Consider the following 21,462-nt stretch of genomic DNA (forward strand, 5'->3'; position numbering starts at 1 on the left):
TCCTAAGTTTTGATATGTTAGCTATGAAACAAGTTTTCCAAAAGACACATGTGAAATAGAGTACATGTTTTCTGGTCATCAAGGAAAGTTGTAGGGGGAGGAAAGGAAACTTAATGCCAAATTTCTCATCAAATAATGATGGAGAATGTGTGACCTTCCCAATAATGTATAGCAGCTATATTGTGAAGACTGGTGGCAGAGTATGCTCCAGCTGGCATTATTTCAAAACCTACCCATAGACTATTCTTCATCAACATCTGCCTGAAAGCCAGCTAAATTAACTCAGCTTCCTCGCATATTCTCACCTTAACAGAAAGGGCTGAATACTGCTAAATTTTGAAGGCTAGAAACATTTGCATTTCATAGAATGTTAAATATGAGTTATTAAATCTTGACTAGTAAAGAGATTGTTATGGCATTTTTATCCATGGATTTGCTATGACTGAATATAGTAAAGTATGTTTTTAGGGAGAAATGGGTAATGAGATACTATGAAACAATATAGACAAGGAATATTCAAATATTACAGTTCTTAAGGGGCAAAATGATTAAACAGTGAACATTTGACGTTACGTAGAGATCCAATCCTACAATTCTTTCATCTTGTGAATAGGCATTCCGCACAGGTGGAGTCCAATTGAATTCAGTGAAATCGCAGGATCTGGCTTTAAAAGTATAAGCACATGGCCAGTTTGTTGAATGCTCTTTGTTTTCTGCACAGATGCAGTGGATCACCCAGAGAATGGTAACAAAGGAATAGGAATGCACATTAATTTTTATTGACACTGGTAATTCCACAAAAAGATGATTTTTCTAATTGGAAAAATCAAAATTTAGAAACTTGGAGAAATAACTTCATGTTAAACAGGCAAAGCATGTACTGAAACCTTTTCATCATCATTATCTTCTTCAGGTAATCCTGAAACTTGGAAAATCACAAAAGAAACGTGAGTGCCAGAGGACAAGCACACAAAGATGAACATAGATAAGTATTTTTATAATCTACTGCGCAACTATTACAGCTTTTGAAAATGTAAATATACTTTTCACACACGCAAATATTTACATGTGTTTTGTCCACACTCTTTGAAAATGGAGCCTTAGAGACCTAGATTAAATCCATTGTAACAGAACTGTGACTAACCAGGATTACAATAATCACTGTACCGTCCACTATGGCCAAGTCTTAAAATCATGACTTCAAAAGTATAGCCCCTTACCAGTCAAACTAAATGAGACGACTCTTTCTCAAAAAGGTGCATAATACCCGTGAACTGGTCTGATCTTCCATCCAATTAGAGGTAGCTAAAACCCACCTGGCTGAAAGGAGAGGTAGGCGTTGGCAGGACATTCTCCATGAAGATGTTGGGATATATTGTGTTTGGTTTTGGGTGGTTATTGGGGGGAGAGGCTAGTTTGATTTTACTATATGTATGGGAAGCTCAATGAGCGTTAGATTATTAAAATGTTGTGCTCAATAATATTGTTTTAAAAATTGTGAAGTCCCAGACTTTGACATAGATGCTGCTAAATAAATTAGGACAACCTTTTCTCACATTAAGTAGGTTTCAGAGTAACAGCTGTGTTAGTCTGTATTCGCAAAAAGAAAAGGAGTACTTGTGGCACCTTAGAGACTAACCAATTTATTTGAGCATGAGCTTTCGTGAGCTACAACTCACTTCATCGGATGCATACCGTGGAAACTGCAGCAGACTTTATATATACACAGAGAATATGAAACAATACCTCCTCCCACCCCACTGTCCTGCTGGTAATAGCTTATCTAAAGTGATCATCAGGTTGGGCCATTTCCAGCACAAATCCAGGTTTTCTCACCCTCCACCCCCCCACACAAATTCACTCTCCTGCTGGTGATAGCACATCCAAAGTGACAACTCTTTACACAATGTGCATGATAATCAAGTTGGGCCATTTCCTGCACAAATCCAGGTTCTCTCACCCCCTCACCCCCCTCCCAAAAACCACACACACAAACTCACTATCCTGCTGGTAATAGCTCATCAAAAGTGACCATTCTCCCTACAATGTGCATGATAATCAAGGTGGGCCATTTCCAGCACAAATCCAGGTTTTCTCACATCCCCCCCACCCCCATACACACACAAACTCACTCTCCTGCTGGTAATAGCTCATCCAAACTGACCACTCTCCAAGTTTAAATCCAAGTTAAACCAGAACATCGGGGGGGGGGGGAGTAGGAAAAAACAAGAGGAAATAGGCTACCTTGCATAATGACTTAGCCACTCCCAGTCTCTATTTAAGCCTAAATTAATAGTATCCAATTTGCAAATGAATTCCAATTCAGCAGTTTCTCGCTGGAGTCTGGATTTGAAGTTTTTTTGTTTTAAGATAGCGACCTTCATGTCTGTGATTGCGTGACCAGAGAGATTGAAGTGTTCTCCGACTGGTTTATGAATGTTATAATTCTTCACATTAAGTAGTATCTTATTCTGGGCCAGCTATTGCCACATTTACTCATGCTTACTCTAGAGAAGTCCCACTGACTTCAGTAGACTGACTTGCAGAGTAAGGTAATACTCCGCATGAGGACAGGTATCAGTATCTGGACCCCCCTGAGTAACTCTCCTGTTCTTGGATATTATGTTATTTTGCTGACTTTTTGCTTTATTTGCCATGTTTGTTACATTGGAAGAGATACTCTGGGGAAGACACTGTGCTGCGCTTCTCAGGCTTTAAGCCATCGCTGTTCCCTTCCTATCCTGGGCTGCTCCAGGGGCTGAACTTTGACAGTGGAGGCTGTAGTTATATGGCAACATCCATGGGCTGCTCTCTGGGTTGTGGTACTGCCTGGAATCTCCATAACACAGCATGGGGCAGCCCAGCCTCTGACACATCCTTCCACCCCAGCATGTCCCCTATGCCAGGACTTGCGAAGGGGTCCTCAGAAGGCAGTTTTATAGCTGGGAAATTCTCCCTCAGCTCAGACTGAAGTTTTTAAAGCCAATTTACTCTACTCTAACCCTTTTACCAGGTGTACAGGGTCCCTTGTGAGGGTGAGGATCTTACCTTCTGTTTCATTGTACTGAGTTGTAATACTTGGTCATCACAATTATACTATGTCCATCACAGGGGTCTCTGCATTTCCCCACCTGGTTTCTGGGGACTCAACTCATATATATAACGATATTTCAGCCACATTATTGTTAGTTTGGGTTCTTCTCAGAGAATACATTTATTCCATTACTGTTATTTTGCCTCCTGTTCTTCATTGCTGAAGACTCTAAATGCTGGGATATGAAATTAAAAATATTATTTTATAATTAATCTTTTGTAGTTAGAGCAGCTGAAAAATAAAACATCTGAAACCACTGCATAAATAAACCATATGACACCTTTAAAAGCTTTAACTTACACTATTTTTAGAATAAAACTAGCATCTGGGCTGACAGCTTGAAAGCCAAGTTTCAGCTTGATGTAAATTTAAAATGTCCATGATGAAAACTGCCGAATAACTGGAAGTTTATAGTGAAAACCTGATCTTAAGTGACATTCAAAATATACAATAGTTAAGCCACAGTATTTATGATACTATACATCACACATTTGTAAGATGTAATCTTCTTTAGAATGGGTTTACCAAGATCACGTCTCAGTCACGTGAAATGTTATTATAAATAGAACTACTTAACTTGGTTGAATAAAATTACATAATAACTTGGCAACACCACTGACTTTGAAGGGACCTGGAAAAACACTGATTGCTATATTCCTACCTCATGGTGCACATGTAATACCACGATGTTTTGTAATATTAGCTGAAAATAATGGAGACTTTGTAGCATATATACAGGCCGCCAGATTGTGGTTAGCCCTTCTTGGGTGAGCAAGTAGAATGGAGAGAAGAGGGGTCCAGGAACCTTCAATGGCCCCTTGCAGCCTGGAACCTCTGTGATAGTGTCCCCATTTCTAACATATACAAAAATAACACTGACCTCAGATTTAGGGGGTTTGCCTGGGTTAATTAGTTAATCTAAATGCCCTATTCTGAAGATCTAAAGCATGATGGCCCAAATTCACCCCATTCTACAGCAAGCTAACACAAAATCAGTGCACCATTTAAATCCCACATAAGCTTGCAAAATAGGTGTAAAGTTGGATTTAACTAGGGCACAGGCCTGGGCCGACCCTCTTCACTGTTGTAAATTTTGTCCTTCATTAGTTCAAAGTATCAGACTACTTTGCAAAGGCACTCATACAATGTCCTACTTCTAATGGAGAAACTGGTGTATCACAAAAAGGTCTGAGTTTGGGTCCAGAAGCCTACCTGAACTGTATGACTCTTTACTTCTGTAGAGTCCTCTCTACAGTTTTTACTAAGTAGCCAGAAAGAATCTAAGCTTATCTGAATTGTATGAATGTTAACTCTTGGAGAGTCCTCTCCACACCTATTACTAAGAAGCCAAAAGGTGACTCAGCCAATGATCAGATGGATTGTTGGAATCATATTGCTGGGGAGAGGCGCAGCTATCATCAATGAAGGAGCTGTTTCAACAGATCTAGGAGTGCCCTTTCCTGCCAGTTGCTGGGGATCTGTGGGAGCTGAAGGCTTAATGGATAACCTTTTCCACATTACTCTATGTCCCACCACCTCGAGAGCATGATTCAATGAAAGTTCTACAAGAAGTTTTCTCTCCTTTTTGGCTTTTTCCTTCAAGGTCAGGTGTGGTAGAGTGGAGGAACAATCTGAGTTTAGCTTTTCACTAACTATCTTTAAAAAGTTATGTTCTATCCACCCAGCTAGAATCAGCCAACAAAATTTTGTGCGACCGCAAAACGTTTCCAAGAACAAAATCTAAAAGGTAGTTTGGTTTGGTTTGGGTTTTTTTAGGATCAGGGAATTTTCTGTTTCAGGATTGGTAATAATTGTGACAGAGGCCTTTGAACAGCCATTAGTTTTAATGTCTGGGTTCAATTACAAGTATTTTATAACCCAAACTAAATTCCTCATTTAGATAAACAGTGGAAAAGTCCAGGGAGTGTATCACTGTCTGATATTATTTCAAAGACTGGGGAAGCTGGAGATTTTTTATGTGAAACATTTGACCTTTGGGGGGGAGAATGTTGCTTTTAAAGAGAAATTACTCAGGAATAAACCAGTTAGATAAACAGATTTAATATTCACCAGTGATATACTTAAGAGGTATTTGTGATTGGTGTAACACATAATTGTTAAAAAACAAGAATTCTGTGAGGACAAATGAGAAAAAATGTAATGAAATGGTAAAGAGGATGCAATACAACATGGATTTATCAAAAGTAGATCATGCCTGACTAACTTAGTTTCCTTCTTTGAGAAAATTACCGATTTTTTTATTTTTTTTTTTAGATAAGGGAAATGCAGAAGAACTAATAGACATAGACGTCAGTAAAGCATTGACATTGTGCCACACTAGAAATTATTAATTAAATTAGGGAAGATGGGAATCAATACAAGCCTTGTAAGGTGGATAAGGAATTGGCTAGAGGGGAGAAGGCAGTAGGTTGCGCTGAAAGCTGAATTATCTGAGCGGAGGGAGGTTACTAGGGAGTTCTTCAAGGATTCGTCTTGTGACAAACCTTATTCAATATTTGTATTAATGACCATGGCACAAAAAGTAGGAGTGGGCTAATGAGCCATCAGCAAATTTCTAAGTTGGGAGACATTGTCAATACAGAGGAGGATCAGAGGAAGATCTGGATGACCTTGAAGACTGAAGTGACAGAAATGGGATGAAATTCAATAGTACAAAGTGCAAGGTCACTTAGGTTCTAATAACAAGAATTTCTGTTACAAGATGGGAGGGGGACGTCATCAGTTGGAAGTGCAGAAGAGGAGAGACCTGGATGTGCGAGTCAGCAAGATGTCTATGAACCACCAATGTGATGCAAGTGTGAAAAAGGCAAATGTGATTCTAGGATGTATTAGTTGAGGCATTTTTAATACCATTGTATAGGGCACTAGTAAGACCTCATGTGGAGTACTGTGTACAGTTCTGGTCACCCATGTTCAAGAAAAATGAATTTAAACTGGAATGGGTACAGAGAAGAGCTACTAAGATGATCAGGGGAATGGAAGGCCTATTTTACTAGAGGAGACAAAGAGCTTAGATTGTTTAGTCTAGCAGAACGAACGCTGAGGGGGGATATGATTGCTCTCTATAAATACATTAGGGGGGATATATAGTAGGAAGGGCGATGATCTTTTAGGCTAAAGGACAATGTTGACACAAGAAGGACAAACTGGTCATGAACAAATTCAGGCCGGAAATTAGAACTTAATTAGTTGTCAGGGAGAGCTGGACTAATTTATAAGTGTAATTGTAAGACAGGTTTGTGTATGATGGTGTGGGGCAGGGCTCAACAGCCCTGGGACTCCTCTGGTTTATGTCTTCTGTTCCTAAAGCTCATGCTTCAGGGTTTCAGCCAGCCACCAGAAGGGGTCAGGATCCCCTCCCTTCCAATGTAGTCTGAGTTGGGTTTTTTTAGTCTCCTTCCTCTGAAACATAAGGAGAGGACCACAGCTGGAGATGGAACACTGGGATGGTAGGCCAGTGCTCTGAGGTGGCAGTGAGCTTTCTCTCTCAGGTGCGTGGCTGGCTGGCTCATGCTTAAGGTCTAACAGATCACCATATGTGGGGTTGGGAAGGAATTTTTCTCCAGGTCAGATTTTCAGTGTCCTTGGGGCGGTTGTGCCTTCCTCTGCAGCATGTGGGTTTAGATAATCACTTGCCAGGATTATCTGGTTGTATCTCACTTAATCATTTCCTTGCCATTGCAGGGGCCTTGGGCACTGGTGTACCTCAGTCCTTCCTATCCTCGGCCAGTGGCACATAATAGTCTAGTCTCCTGTGGGTTGTAATACTTTGATCTCATGTTGGTTGTTGGGTTAGTGTGTGAGTGCTGGGTGGTGCTAGTGGTGACGTGTGCTACACAGGAGGTCAGACTAGAAGATATAGTGGTCCCTTCTGGTCTCTGATTCTATAATTCTTTAAAAAACAAGAACTCTGCGAGGAGAAATGGCAGAAAATGTAATGAAGAACTATTGGGTTAACAATTCCTCAGGAAAAGATGGATGTGGTAATGCACGTACATACAGGGTATTAAATATAGTCTGGCTAATAAAGGACAAAGGTATTTGACAATATATGACATTTTTTCACAAATATTTGGGTGACAACTTTATTTGTATAAATGTTTGAAGAAGAGGTTTTATTAGTGTGAATACTGGTATTTGTGTATGAATGAGCATGTTCATGTGTGTTGATGGGTATTTCTGTCAAAAGTGCTAGCATGTTATTCACCTTGGCTGAGCTGTCTCTACACTAGACTTCTTTTCTGAGGCATGGTCTACACTAGTGGGGGGACTGATCTAAGTTACACAACTTCAGCTATGTGAATAATGTAGCTAAAGTCGACGTACTTAGATCTACTCACCGTGGTGTCTTCACAGCGGTAAGTCAATGGCTGACGCTCTCCCGTCGACTGCGCCTGCGCCTCTCGCTCTGGTGGAGTACTGGAGTCAACGGGAGAGCGCTCAGTGGTCGATTTATCGCGTGTAGACTAGATGCGATAAATTGACACCCACTGGATTGATCGCTGCCCGTCGATCCAGCGGGTAATGTAGACAAGCTCTGAGTTTTCTCTGGTGCTACCACTGGTACAGCCTGAGCCTGTGCTAGGCATAAGCGGACTAAGCAATTGCTTAAGGCCCTGAGTAGCTCAAGGGGGCCCCCTATTAATTATTAGTATGTGTCATGCAAGGGGGGGGGGGATATTCCTGTTTAGAACCCACAGTGAGCTGGTGCCAGCACTGGTACAGCTCAGTCAGTGGGAGTAGTGTTGATTATTCACTGTGTAGTTTAATTGTGCTCAGAGCACTTCTAAGCCATTAGTTTTAAACATGGCCAGCTGGTCTACTGTAATACTCCTTGTAGAGCTCCACTGCTGACAGCAAAGGTGGGAAACCTTAAGGAAGTCTAGTGTAAACAGACCCTGTGTGTTTGGGTTTGGGTGTTAGGAGGCAGTGAGAGATTCGGAACAGATTTTAAAATAATTGACTTTTTCAAGCAAACAAAATAAATACATTATCATGAGCTTCAGTGAGGAGGAGATGGCAAGACAGGCATAACAGGTGATGGTTAAGCATCAAAAAAGTCTGTTATCTTCTAGAGGCACTTTGCACGTAGTCTAGACCCAGTGCATGATGCAAGATATCTGCAGTCTATTCAGAAGCAGGGATGGGAGATAGATCAGGACCTGAGACCAAAATGCCCTATATTCTATATGTATATGGACCTGTGACCACCATTGCAACATAAAAGGTGGGCTACCTGGGGTGAGAGTAATCAGACCCATGTTGCCATTGTTGGAGAGAAATGTGAGGTCAGCCAACAGCAGCAGTCAGAGGGAGGGAGGTCACAGATAAAGTGGGGCACTCCGTGTATATACCTGAAGTATTCAAAACCCTTATAATTTGTTCAGGCATCCCTCCTGTTTATAAAGGTTAGAAGGCCACCTGTTCAGGAAGCAGAACCCATACCACATAACTTAGGTGACCAGTCAGACTCACAAAATACCAAAGTCTGAACACCAAAAGGAAAACTTTACCCCAGGGTTGGCAAATCCCCATGTAGATTTATATACGTTCCTTTTTTAAAGTTTGTTGAACAATTACAAACAAGGATCAATTTTGAGAAAATCCTCATCATTTTGAAGATAATTTGAGAGCAGGGCTAAATAATTTTTATCTAAACAAATTTAGAGCAATTTGGTCTTAACAAATAGTTCAATCAGCTCTAGTAATAAAGCCTCCCTCCAAAATGTGAAGGATTTGATTAAACGTGAACTGAATCCAAAGTAGTACGCGTGAAAGTTGCCAGTTGCAGCTGCATTGGAGTGGCACAAAAAGCCTATAAAATAAACCCGTAAGACTCACAGAGCTCACTGAAGTCAATAGAAAGGCTCCCATCTAAGTCTTCCTATATGACTCAGTAGGTGTTAGATCAGATCCATATTACCATAGACTGTATGCTGTTCCATCTTAAATGCTTCCAGGCAGCCTACATTCATCCCAGTCAATAACCAAGGATAAAATTGTTGAAAGTTCTGACTTGGCTGGGTGAGTAATAGTTTGTGATAAGCTAGTTCAGTATCTCAGTGTTTTTATGGTGTCACTAAAATCTGTCTTTCTGCTGCCAAGGTGTCTGGCCCACTTCAGTTAAGGCTGATCTGAAAACTGCTTTTGCTTTTCTCTTATGGTCTCTACATTTATCTAAAAGAAAACACTCTTTTCAGAACTTTGTTAGCAGCACAGGACATTATATCCATTGATAATATGGAATTTCCTTCTACAATATTAATGACTGGCTATATTCAAATTAATAATCAGTAATATGATTCATTGTTTATTTTCTTTTGAAACTGCCAACGTTTTCAAATGTGTTTATGAAAATGTGTTTATGAAAAGCACATACCCCATGCATATTATGAAAAAGGATTCACTGTGACAAAATTATTTCCCCATATGTAAAATCAGGATAATATTTATCCACTTTTGTAAATTGCTTTAGGATCTATGGCTAAAAAGTGCTATACAAGAGCTAAGTATAATCATTATTTATTTATTATTTACTGGAGTGTTTCATTAAATGGCAACCAAGATACATGGAAAGGTGAAGTATTGTACCTTTAATGTTTAGACACCATGTAGGATGTAAATGCTATGAAATTCTCAACACTTTAACAGTTTCAAGGCGCCAGTCCTGCAAAGATTTACATATGTGTTTAAATTATTCATGAGACTGCTCTCATTGATTTCAAAGATATTAGTCATACAAATAAAAACAAGCACAAACATGATCTGACCGTAAATAAATAATTATTAAAAAGGGCCCAACGTTTGGGAACTCTTATATTTGTCATCATGCCTACGAAGTACGGAAGAATTCAAAAAATAGTCAGGAAATAAGACTATAGCAGTTTGTAATGCTACTTTTATGAAAGATGCTATATTAAAACGTTTACGTTGTTACTATTAGCATATACTGCTGGACAGCCACAAGAGGGAGCCATAGCCACAGTTACATTATATGAACAACTACAATACAAATACTTTGTTTTCTTCCCTCCATATGTACAGATTAGCTTTGTATAGTCACCCCTTTTCTTCCATAAAGCAACAGCTCCTTAGCAGCTTAGACAATAATAATAGTAATACAAATAGTGTTTCACTGACACCATGACTAGCACGTTTTGTTTGTAATTCCTATCACTAAGACTGTGCTAATAATTCAGTTTAGGACTCCTTTAAAGTAATAGAGAGAGTTTATTAATGACTTTCTCTTTTTCTCATTTTATTGTGTAGTAACATCAGTTTAAACATTTTTGCTTCCTAAAACAAAAATCAGGTAATTTTACTAATCTGTAAATAAATGAAGATTAGGCAGTCCTCCATATCCTAATAAGCCTTTACCCACCTTTATAATGCTTTGTAGGGAGAATTTAGAAAACCAAAGCAAACTCCTTAATACGAAACAATTAAGTGACTTGATGTCCTGCCTCAGACTATTATAGACCAGCACTGTCTGGTATCTTCCTCATCACGGTAAACTTGTTTTTTACATGCTTCTCAAGTAGGAATTGGCCTGAAAGACCATGCATAAAATCTTTTACAAGAAAATAAAATAGATTCAGGGTCAGATTCACCAAAGCTGGCACCATCTTTCCTCCTGCACTTTAGTGAGGGATTTACCCTGGGGACAAGTAGGCTGTGATATGGCTGTCACTCTCCCTGAGACTTTTCATTGCTGAAGGCTGATGGAGAATTTACTGAGTGAGCACATATCCAAACCATGCCCGACCCTGAGACAGCATCAGCTTTCTGGGAACAGTTGGCCTTTTGTGAGCTCTCTATTGGAGGAAAGACTGACCACTTTCTACCACATCACTGTCTCTTTTTGATGGATTTTATCTTGTCATGGGCCTTCTTCAGGGTCCACATGAACAGAAGCAAGCATAGTCCTTGGATTAATATGGTCTATTATTTATTAATAGCCTCTATCCCTTTAATTTTTTTTACTAGGAGAAAGTAATTATCAAATACTTAATAGTGCAGAAGAGAATTAATTGGATGTTTCCATCTTGCAGCTGTATGTAAACCACCAGAACAAAAAAGAAGGAATTGGTTTGAAAGCTTGAACTGAAGACAGCTTAAACAACAAGTAGTCCTTGTGGCACCTTAGAGACTAACAAATTTATTTGGGCATAAGCTTTTGTGGGCTAAAACCCACTTCATCAGATGCATCTGAAGTGGGTTTTAGCCCACAAAAGCGTCTGCCCGAATAAATGTATTAGTCTCTAAGGTGCCACAAGGACTCCTCGTTGTTTTGGCTGATACAGACTAACTCGGCTACCAGTCTGAAACCTGAAGACAGCTTGTAACTCAAAGGAGAGAAAGGCAAGCCACAAATAATCATGCAGCAGTAAGATGCTTTGAAAACAACTTACAAAGTACTATATAGCTTTATGCAGAATAAAGAGGAACAGAGCTTTCTGAAGCATGCACTCCTTTCCTGTTTCACCTAGTCTGCTTCTACCCTCTCTTCTCCCTACCCTTCCCAGGGGCCACCTCACTAAGTCCACCTCTATTATTTAAGCCTCCATTTTCTGTACTGGGAACTGTAAGATACCTAGCTGTATACTCAATCAATATATGAGGAATAAGAAAAAGTATCATGGAGCGAGAGAGAGAAACACAGGAAATAATCAGATCAAAAGGTCGACCCCCCCCCCACACCTCCAGCTGGCCAATGATGCCTGCTTCCATCATCCACTTGTTAAATTTTCAGACAAGTACCTTTTTGCTTTCTTCCATCATGCCACATACGCTTGGGAGAAGCTCCCTGTAAACATCAACAAAGCTACCTCATTGTCCACCTTCAAATCCCTCCTCAAAACTCTCCTTTGACAATGACAAGTCTGCTGGTGTGCTGTGACCACAGCCTCTGATGCTGACCGGTATTGTCTCATTGTTTCTTTGTACGCTTGCATCAGTCTCTCTGAATCCATCTGTTGTTTTTTATCTTATACTTAGATTATAAACTCTTTGGGGTAGGGATTGTCTTTTTTATTCTGTGTTTGTACAACTCCTAGCATACCGGGGTCTGGGTCCATGACTGGGCTTCAGAGTACTACAATAATCCAAAAAATAAAATAAGAATACATCAGTAATGGAACAGAAGACCCAGACTAACACTTCTGAGGGCAGAGTCCACATCAACTACCAAGATGCATGGTGATGCTCCAGTTTGCATCAGGATCTGCAGCATCACTGCAACTAGTAGCAAAGCAAATGAGGGAAAGCAAAAGTACAAAATTGGTCAAATCCATCCTTAGACTTATTCCACCAGCATTAATGGAGTTGAATTAGGGGTGAATTGGACCCTCTTTGATTTTCAGTTTATGCCTGTCAGGGAATTTATTATCAGAATTGGTTGAATTATAAATTTGAATAAATCATCCAGTGAATTTAGCTTTTTTTTCGCCATTCATGAATCTTAAATACATACTGGCTTCTACTAACTAATATATTTATTTGCAAGCATTTGATAAATACTTTTGTGAACATATTTCAGTCCATTGGTTGTTTGCAAACAGCTCACTTGCATAGTTTGCTGTTGGTAGTGTGTGACTGGTCACCTATATTATGTGGAATGGTTTCTTTTCCCTTATTGGATGACTGAAACTTTTTAAACAGGAGAAGAATATTTGTGAATTATTTTTTGAATTATTCAAGCATCTCTTTGTCTAACTGAAAGGAACTGGAAATAACACTCCAAATCAGGTAGGATTGTCCTGTTATGAAACTGGGGAACATTTTCTGGGACACTTATTGTATTGCAAATATTCATAGTTGGATTGCAGATATACATTATGTTCAGTTTAAAAAGTGTTTTTATAACTTTGTTAGGAATGGGGGAAATGTTTGTTTTGCCTTAAGTAAGATAATCTTTTTTTTCCCTCTGGTAACAGAAAAAACAAAAGTTGGGATAAAGTTTTGTGTCTGTTGCCACAGATATAATGGATGAGATCCTCAACTGGTGTAAATCAGGATTGCTTTATTTACACCAATGGAGCTACGCCAGTTTACACCAGCTGAGGATCTGGGTCAAATTGTTTATGGAGAATAGGAAAGGAATTTTAATTTTAATATTGCATTGGATTTTTGTGAACATGAGATTGGTAGGAAATTATTTCAGTGCTTTTGAAGGAGTCTAAACTTGAATATTTATATCTCAATAGAGATGAAGTAAATAGTGTGAATTCACTTGAATACTCTCCTTTCTGTGTTTGTTTCTTTTTGCTTCATTTTATTAGGATTTTCTATACTTTGCAGTTCTGGGGCGGGGGTGGGGGATGGGGGCAGAGCCCCCAGCTAACGTAAATTGGGAAAGGTCCACAATGCATCTGTGCCATCTTACTCCAGCTGAGTCCCTCTCATAGGAGCATAAACTCCAGTACTGAAGTTGTTATAATTAGGGTTGTCAACCCTCCAGGATTGGCCTGGAATCTTCCAGAATCAGCATTGATCTCCCAGTGACTATGGAAAGCAATCTGGAAGATTTTAATAGGATATTTTAAGAAAATGACATTACGTCATGTTGGGGGGGGGAAATCTCCTGGAATAGCTTCAGTCAGAGTTGGTAACCCTAGTTGTAATGCCCATGATTATGTGATTTCTTGATAACAAAAGGGAAGAGATAAGCACGTGAATGCTTGGTGTTTGTGCAACTGTGCTTGATTATTTATATTAAATAATATTATTAAACTACTGGGAACCAAACATGGTGAGAAATCGAACCTGAAAGTTAAACAAGTTATCTTTTAGTAAAGCCAGCTCTTAAATGAAATTTCAATTTAACTTAGTAAGAAAGAGAGGGGAAAAGCACATTCTTAATTAAATTTAATAAATTTAAGTTTTGAGTTAACTGCCTGTTAACTCAAAAAAAGCAAGCAAAAACTTAATTAAATGTTATTCTACCACTTCAGTATCTATTGCAAATTTAATTCAAAGTCTCTGCTCACTGAATCCTTACATGGAGCCTATATAACTCTTTACATCCACCACACACCCCATCCCACTCACTGGGATAATTACTGGGGTAATTTGAGTATTGCCAGTGTTCACAAAAAGTATATGCTCTGTCTTCATCTGAAAAATCACACATTGGAAAGATTTCAAAAAAGTGACACATAGCTCATCTTTGCGCTCCCTGATATGGCTGCTATGTTGGGCCATTCTCCAGGCATAGAGTAGCCTGAGGGCAATTCTAATTTAGACTGGCTGCTAATAGCTTCAAAGAGCCAAAACCAATCTATGCAGCTGCATGACATGGCAGCCATAGTTCCCTTCTGACTCTGAATGATTCCCACCCCCTTGTGCTGCCACCACCTTTACAGGCAGAATCTGCCAGCACTGTATTGAAAAGTGGCTGCATTGCATCAGAGGATCTAGCCCAGAGGTGAGCAAATTATGGCCCACGGGCCACATCCGGCCCATGGGACCGTCCTGCCCAGCCCTTGAGCTCCCGGCCAGGGAGGCCAGCCCCCAGTCCCTCCCCTCCCCTGTTGGTACACCGCCATGCAGGCAGCACGGCTGGCTCTGTCTGGGCAGCAGGGCTGCGAGCTCCTGCTGCTCTGGGCGGCATGGTAAGCGGGTGGGGGGCGGGGAGCAGGGGTGGTTGGATAAGGGGCAGGGAGTTCCGGGGGGCAGTCAGGGGACAGGGAGCAGTTGGATGGGGTGGAGGTTCTCAGGGTGGGCGGTCAGGGGACGAGGAACGGGGGGGTTGGATAGGGCGTGGGAGTCCCAGGGGGCCTGTCAGGGAAAAGGGAGGATAGGGGTTAGGGGGCAGTCAGGGAACAGGGAGTGGGGGAGGTGGATAGGGGGTGGGGTCGCGGGGGGAGCGGTTTGGGGTGGGGGGTCCTTGGAGGGGGCGGTCAGGGGACAAGGAGCAGGGGGGGGTTGGATGGGTCGGAGGTTCTGAGGGGGGCAGTCAGGGAGCAGGAAGTGGGAGGGGGCGGATGGGGGCAGGGGCTGTTTGGGGAGGCACAGCCTTCCCTACCCGGCCCTCCATACAGTTTCGCACCCTGATGTGGCCCTTAGGCCAAAAAGTTTGCCCACCCCTGATCTAGTCCAACCAGTGTGTCCTGTGTCATGAAGATGAATTCACATTTTCTCATAGTGTAGCATTGCCAGCAACTATGCAAAGGCTGTGGAATAGTTACTAACACACTTCCAGTTTGTTGGTTAAATGGACTGAAGATGAGAAAGTGCCTGCCAAAAGGCAATATTATGTTCTCATTTGGCAATTAAACATTGTATGTATAATTGGGGTTATGTTTCCCAATGTGCATTACTTTGCATTTATCTACATTGAATTTCATCGACCATTTTGTTGCCAAGTCACCCACTTTTGTGAGATCCCTTTGTGACACTTTGTCGTCAGTTTTGAACAGAACTATCTTGAGTAATTTTGTTTCCTTTGAAAACTTTTCTCCCTCACTGTTTACCCCTTTTTTTCTAGATCATTTATGAATATGTTGAACAATATTGGTCCCAGTACAGACCCCTGAGGGACACCACTATTTATCTCTCTCCATTCTGAAAACTGACCATTTATTCCTATCTATTGTTTCCTATCTTTTAACCGGTTACTAATCCATTACAATATCTTCCCTCTTATCCCATGACTCCTTACTTTGCTTAAAAGCCTTTGGTGATGGACCTTGTCAAGGCTTTCTGAAAGTCCAAGTATACTATATCCACTGAATCACCCTTGTCCACAAGTTTGTTGACACCCTCAAAGAATTCTAATAGATTGGTGACGCATGATTTCCCATTACAAAAGCAATGTTGATTCTTACCCAACATATTATGTCCTCTGTGAGTCTGATAATTCTGTTCTTTACTATAGTTTCAACAAGTTTGCCTGGTACTTTACGTAGGCTTACTGGCTTGTAAATGCCAGGGTCACCTCTGAACTCTTTTTTAAAAATCGGCATTACATTGGCTATCCTTCAGTCACCTTCTACAGAAGCTGATTTAAACGATAGATTACGTGCCAGTTAGTAGTGCTGCAATTTCATATTTGAATTCCTTCAGAATTCTTGGATGAATACCATCTGGTCCTGATGACTTATTACTGTTTAATTTATCAATTTGTTCTATAACCTCCTCTATTGACCCCTCAATCTCGAAAAATTCCTCAGATATGTCACTTAAAAAGAATGGTTCAGGTGTGGAAACCTCCCTCTGCCGTGAAGACAGAGGCAAAGAATTCATTTAGTTTCTCCACAACAGCCTTGCCTTCCTTGATTGCTCCTTTAGCACCTCAGTTGTCCAGTGGCCCCACTGATTGTTTGGCAGACTTCCTGCTTCTGATGTACTTAAACATTTTTTTTTTGCTGTTAGTTTTTGTGTCCTTTGCTAATTGCTCTTCAAATTCTTTTTTGGCCTGTCTAATTATATTTTACACTTTATTTGCCAGAGTTTATGTTCCTTTCTATTTTTCTCTGTAGGATTTGACTTCCAATTCTTAAAAGATGTCTTTTTGTCTCTAACCTCCTCTTTTACTCTGTTGTTTAGCCATGGTGGCCTTTTTTTTTGTCCTCTTACTGGTTTTTTTTTTTATTTGGGATATGCAGGTAGTTTGAGACTCTATTATGGAGTTTTTAAATCGTTTCCATGCAGCTTGCAGGCATTTCACTCTTCTGACTGTTCCTTTTAATTTCTATTTAACTATCCACCTCATTTTTCTGTAGTTCCCTTTTTTGAAGTTAAATGCTATTGTAATGGGTTTCTATAGTAGGTTCCCCCACTACAAGGGTGTTAAATTTAATTACATTATGATTTTTATTACCAAGTGGTTCAGTTATATTGATCTCTTGGACCAGATCCTGTGCGACGCTTAGGACTAAATCAATAATTGCATCTCCCGTTGGGTTTCCAGAACTAGCTGCTCCAAAAATCAGTCATTAATGGTGTCTAGAAATGTTATCTCTCCATCCCATCCTGAGGTGACATGTTACCTAATCAATATGGAGATAGCTGAAATTCCCCCATCATCAATGGATTTTCTGTTTTTGTAGCCTCTCTAATCTCCCTGAGCATTTAATAGTCACCATCACCATCCTGGTCAGGTGGTCAGCAGTATATTCCTACTGCTATATTCTTCTTGTTCAATCCTGGAAATTCCCTTGAGATTTTACTCTATTTGATTGTATGCTTTATTTCACATATAATGCCACTCTCCCACCAGCATGACCAACTGTCATTCCTATATATTTTATACTCTGATAGTACCATTGGTTATCATCGCTTCACCAAGTTTCTGTGATGCCTATTATATCAATATCCTCATTTAATACCAGGTACTCAAGTTCACCAACCTTAGTATTTAGACTTCTTGCATTTGTAAACAAGCACTTATAAAATTTGTCAATATTTTGTTGTCTGGCTTCATGTGATGTAACTGAATCAGACTCTCTTTCATTTGACTGTTTCTCTTCAGTTCCTGTACTTTGTAACTTCTATCCTGTCCTCTTTATTAGGATATAGAGTATCCCCTTTAAAAATTCCTTACCTAATGGATGTGTCGTCAGAACCATGTGCTTCACACGTGTTGGCTTTCCCCTTTCTCTTACTTTAAAAACTTCTCTAAGACTTTTTAAATTTTACCTGCCAGTAATCTGGTTCCGTTTTGGTTTAGGTGGCGCCTTCCTCTTTTCCCAAAATGTTCCCCAGTTCCTAATAAACCTAAATCCCTCCTCCAAACACCATTGTCTCCTCCACACAGTGAGACACTGCAGTTCTGCCTGTCTAACTGGCCCTGTGCTTGGAGATAGTTGCATTTCAGAAAATGCTACCATGGATGTCCTGGACTTTAATCTCTTACCTAGCAACCTAAATTTGGCATCCAGAACCTCTCTCCTACCTTTTCCTTTGTCATTGGTTCCTACAGCTTCCATGACCACCATCTCTTCCCCAACAATGCACATAAGCCTTGGTAGACGTTTCAAGAGGTCTGCAATCTTTGCACCCTTCAGGCAATTCACTATGCAGGTCTCCTGGTCATCACAAATCCAACTATCTATATTTCTAATGAACGAAACCCCTTTTACTATTACCATCTCTCTTCCTAACAGCAGTGGTCCCCTCCCTTGGAGAGGTGTCGTCAGTGTGAGAGGATACCAGGAAATCATCTGGAAGGAGGGTCCCAACTATGGGATCATTTCCCTCACTCCAAATTCTCCTTCCCCAAGACTTTCACACTCAACAGCACAGAGGCTGTCATATGGGGGATGGGACTGTGCTGTGTCCTGAAAGTCTTATCTATGTACTTCTCTGTCTCCCTTAGCTTCTCCAGGTCAGCCACTCTGGTCTCAAGAGCCCAAACTCTTGTCTCAGAGGGCCATGAACTGCCTGGACCGAATGAACACATACACCAACCATACATGCTGCATTCAGTGCAATAAATTGGATAGCCCCCATTCTGCTGCTGGACTTCTGCCTGTCTTATTTTTACTTTTTTGTTTGTTCTTTATGTGTATGTGTGTTTTTCTTTTACATGTGACTGTAAGTTTTGAGAAACAACACTCTAAAGAAAAATTGCAATTCCCGCTAACTATATAATACCGAATAATAACAAGCAGGAGTAAGACTGAGTTTGTATTAGTGGTATTGTATCAACATTTTTCTTTGAGGTCCCATAAGTTTGTGAAGGATTTAAGATCCTGCTTTTTAAAAAAATAAGTTTCTAACTCTCCCCTGCATCTTGCTCTGGGATTTTATTTTTTATCTATTAGTCTGTGGCTAATGGGTGTCTGGTCTAAATTTGAATTCCTCCTCCGCCTCTTTGGCTGCTGACAGAAAGAAGTTACTCTCTGTGTTAATTTTGATATAATAAATGGGCCTAGAGCATCAAACATCTCCCTCTTTTGTCTCCTGTCTCCACAATAGCTGCCAGACTGTTGAGGAGGTTGTCCTACTAGATCCCTTCCCATCAACAAAGAAAGTAACAGAACGCCACTAGCCATCACCTTCAGCCCCCAACTAAAACCTCTCCAGCGCACAATCAAGGATCTACAACCTATACTGAAGGACGATCCCTCACTCTCACAGATCTTGGGAGACAGGCCAGTCCTTGCTTACAGACAGCCCCCCAACCTGAAGCAAATACTCACCAGCAACTACACACCACACAACAAAAACACTACCCCAGGAACCTATCCTTGCAACAAAGCTCGTTGCCAACTGTGCCCACATATCTATTCAGGGGACACCATCACAGGACCTAATCACATCAGCCACACTATCAGAGGCTCCTTCACCTGCACATCTACCAATGTGATATATGCCATCACGTGCCAGCAATGCCCCTGTGCCACGTACATTGGCCAAACCGGACAGTCTCTACGTAAAAGAATAAATGGACACAAATCAGATGTCAAGAAGTAGAAAATTCAAAAACCAGTCAGAGAACACTTCAATCTCCCTGGTCCCTTGATTACAGACCTAAAAGTCACAATATTACAACAAAAAAACTTCAAAAACAGACTCCAATGAGAGAGAGTTGAATTGGAATTAATTTGCATACTGGACACTATTAAATTAGGCTTGAATAAAGACTGGGAGTGGATGGGTCATTACATAAAGTAAAACTATTTCCCCATGCTTATTTCTCCCCCTCCCTCCACCACTGTTACTCACACCTTCTTATCAACTGTTGGAAATGGGCCATCCTGATTATCACTACAAACGGTTTTTTTCTCCTGCTGATAATAACTCACCTTAATTGATCACTCTTGTTATAGTGTGTATGGCAACACCCATTTTTTCATGTTCTCTGTGTGTGTGTATATCTTCCTACTGTATTTTCCATGCATGCATCCAATGAAGTGGGTTTTAGCTCACGAAAGCTTATGCTCAAATAAATTTGTTAGTCTCTAAGGTGCCGCAAGTCCTCCTCATTCTTCCCAACACTGTGACTGTCTCCAGAACTACAGGGACTGCTACTCTGTCCCTGTCTGCAGGAAGACCTAGCCTCTGTCTGCCTCTGCTGCTGTTCATAGTTTCCCCAACCAGTCGCAAAGTGAACTTGACAGTTTCACAGATACCCTTAATCAATATGAATGAAACTGACCAGTCTCATCAACTTCAAGCTGCTAGAAAACCTATGTGCAACTGTAGCTGTCAGAGAACAGTGCATTGTTCACATTTGGAGTGGAAGCTCTACAACCACAAGGGCTAGAACTTTTCTCCTTAAATGAAAGCTTAAATATGACAGAAATTGATGACTTAGCTCCCTGAAACCCTCCTCCCAATTTTTTAAAAACTATCCTATGGGGCTCTTTATAATAAAACTAGTGCTTTATGTTAGTTTCAGTATAATCAGCCATCTGTCCGACCTCTCTGCACCTGACAGTCCATAGTTCCATTCCAAGTTCCCACCCCAAAACTGAACCTGAGATAGCTGTGTTGATGATGGGCTCTGGGCACCTCTCTATTGAACTGTGGTGAGTTTTAGAATGCCACTGAATCTGTGGTGCTCCAAATCCTGGTCTTGTGTTTTCTGGACCATGCAAGAATCAGTGATGTAGTGCAATGGCAGTGTGGGCCTAGAACATAAATAAGCAGGCTCCACGTTAAAACTGAAAAGCATGTGGTGGGGTCACTCTAGGCAGTAGGAGGTTTTAGGCTTCAGAGCCTGGTACAGCTGGTTAACAAGGAAAAGAGGGGGAAAGAATTAGGTACTTTGTTTGAAGTGACACGTGCTCCCAGTTTCCAAACCATCCAATCTTCATTTGACAATATTAAGAACTATGTCCTGGTTTTTAGTTTTTAAAAAAATGCTGTCTATTCTGATGGGAAAAGAGAAGCTGGCAATCATGCAGCAGCTATTTGGTAACACATTTTAGATTGATTGATAAGGAAATATTATTGAGTCACCTGGAAATAAATTAATAGGCTGGGGAGAATGTATGGAAATTGGGGACAAACCTACCCTCCCCACTGTTTATTGTGCTCAGAAAATTAAAATATTGTAGCAAGCCAAAACAGAGTCAATTATGGACACCTCTCTCCCTCCATTCTACCTTATTCATTTACCTAACTGTTTTATACTGCCACCCATCACCACAGTATCTAAGTAGCTTCCATGAAAAATCAATCTCAATAGTGAAGTCTCCAGTGGACTTCCTCATCTGTGGTACTTTCCCCTTTTCAGCATAAAAACTCTGCATGGTTAGGGTTTGTTTAGATTTTATTTATTTCCCCTTTTCTTGGTGGGTTCGTCAGGATTTATTGGGTATAAGAGGGTGCATCCATGTTGTATCACTTTTAAGGTGGACAGGGTTTTTGGAAAAGGAGGAAAGCTTTGCACTATT

The 21,462-nt window shown here is 40.5% G+C and overlaps 1 protein-coding gene across 5 annotated transcripts in view; it reads left to right on the forward strand.

Moving 5' to 3' along the window:
- Positions 1-20,025, forward strand: part of PCGF5 (polycomb group ring finger 5) — a 149,284-nt gene extending 129,259 nt beyond the window's left edge. For 2 of the 5 annotated variants that reach the window (XM_073353828.1, XM_073353832.1), the window contains 2 exons: positions 914-985; positions 19,032-20,025. In XM_073353828.1, the coding sequence (XP_073209929.1) occupies positions 914-951 (38 nt within the window). In that variant the 3' untranslated portion in view covers positions 952-985; positions 19,032-20,025. Of the gene's footprint in view, positions 1-913; positions 987-19,031 lie in introns of those variants that run through there. The other 3 variants (XM_073353829.1, XM_073353831.1, XR_012160028.1) reach the window with 2 other exon arrangements.
- The last annotated feature ends 1,437 nt before the right edge of the window (positions 20,026-21,462 follow it).

This window comes from Lepidochelys kempii, chromosome 7 (genome assembly GCF_965140265.1).
Source record: "Lepidochelys kempii isolate rLepKem1 chromosome 7, rLepKem1.hap2, whole genome shotgun sequence".
NCBI classification, from domain to species: Eukaryota; Metazoa; Chordata; order Testudines; family Cheloniidae; genus Lepidochelys; species Lepidochelys kempii.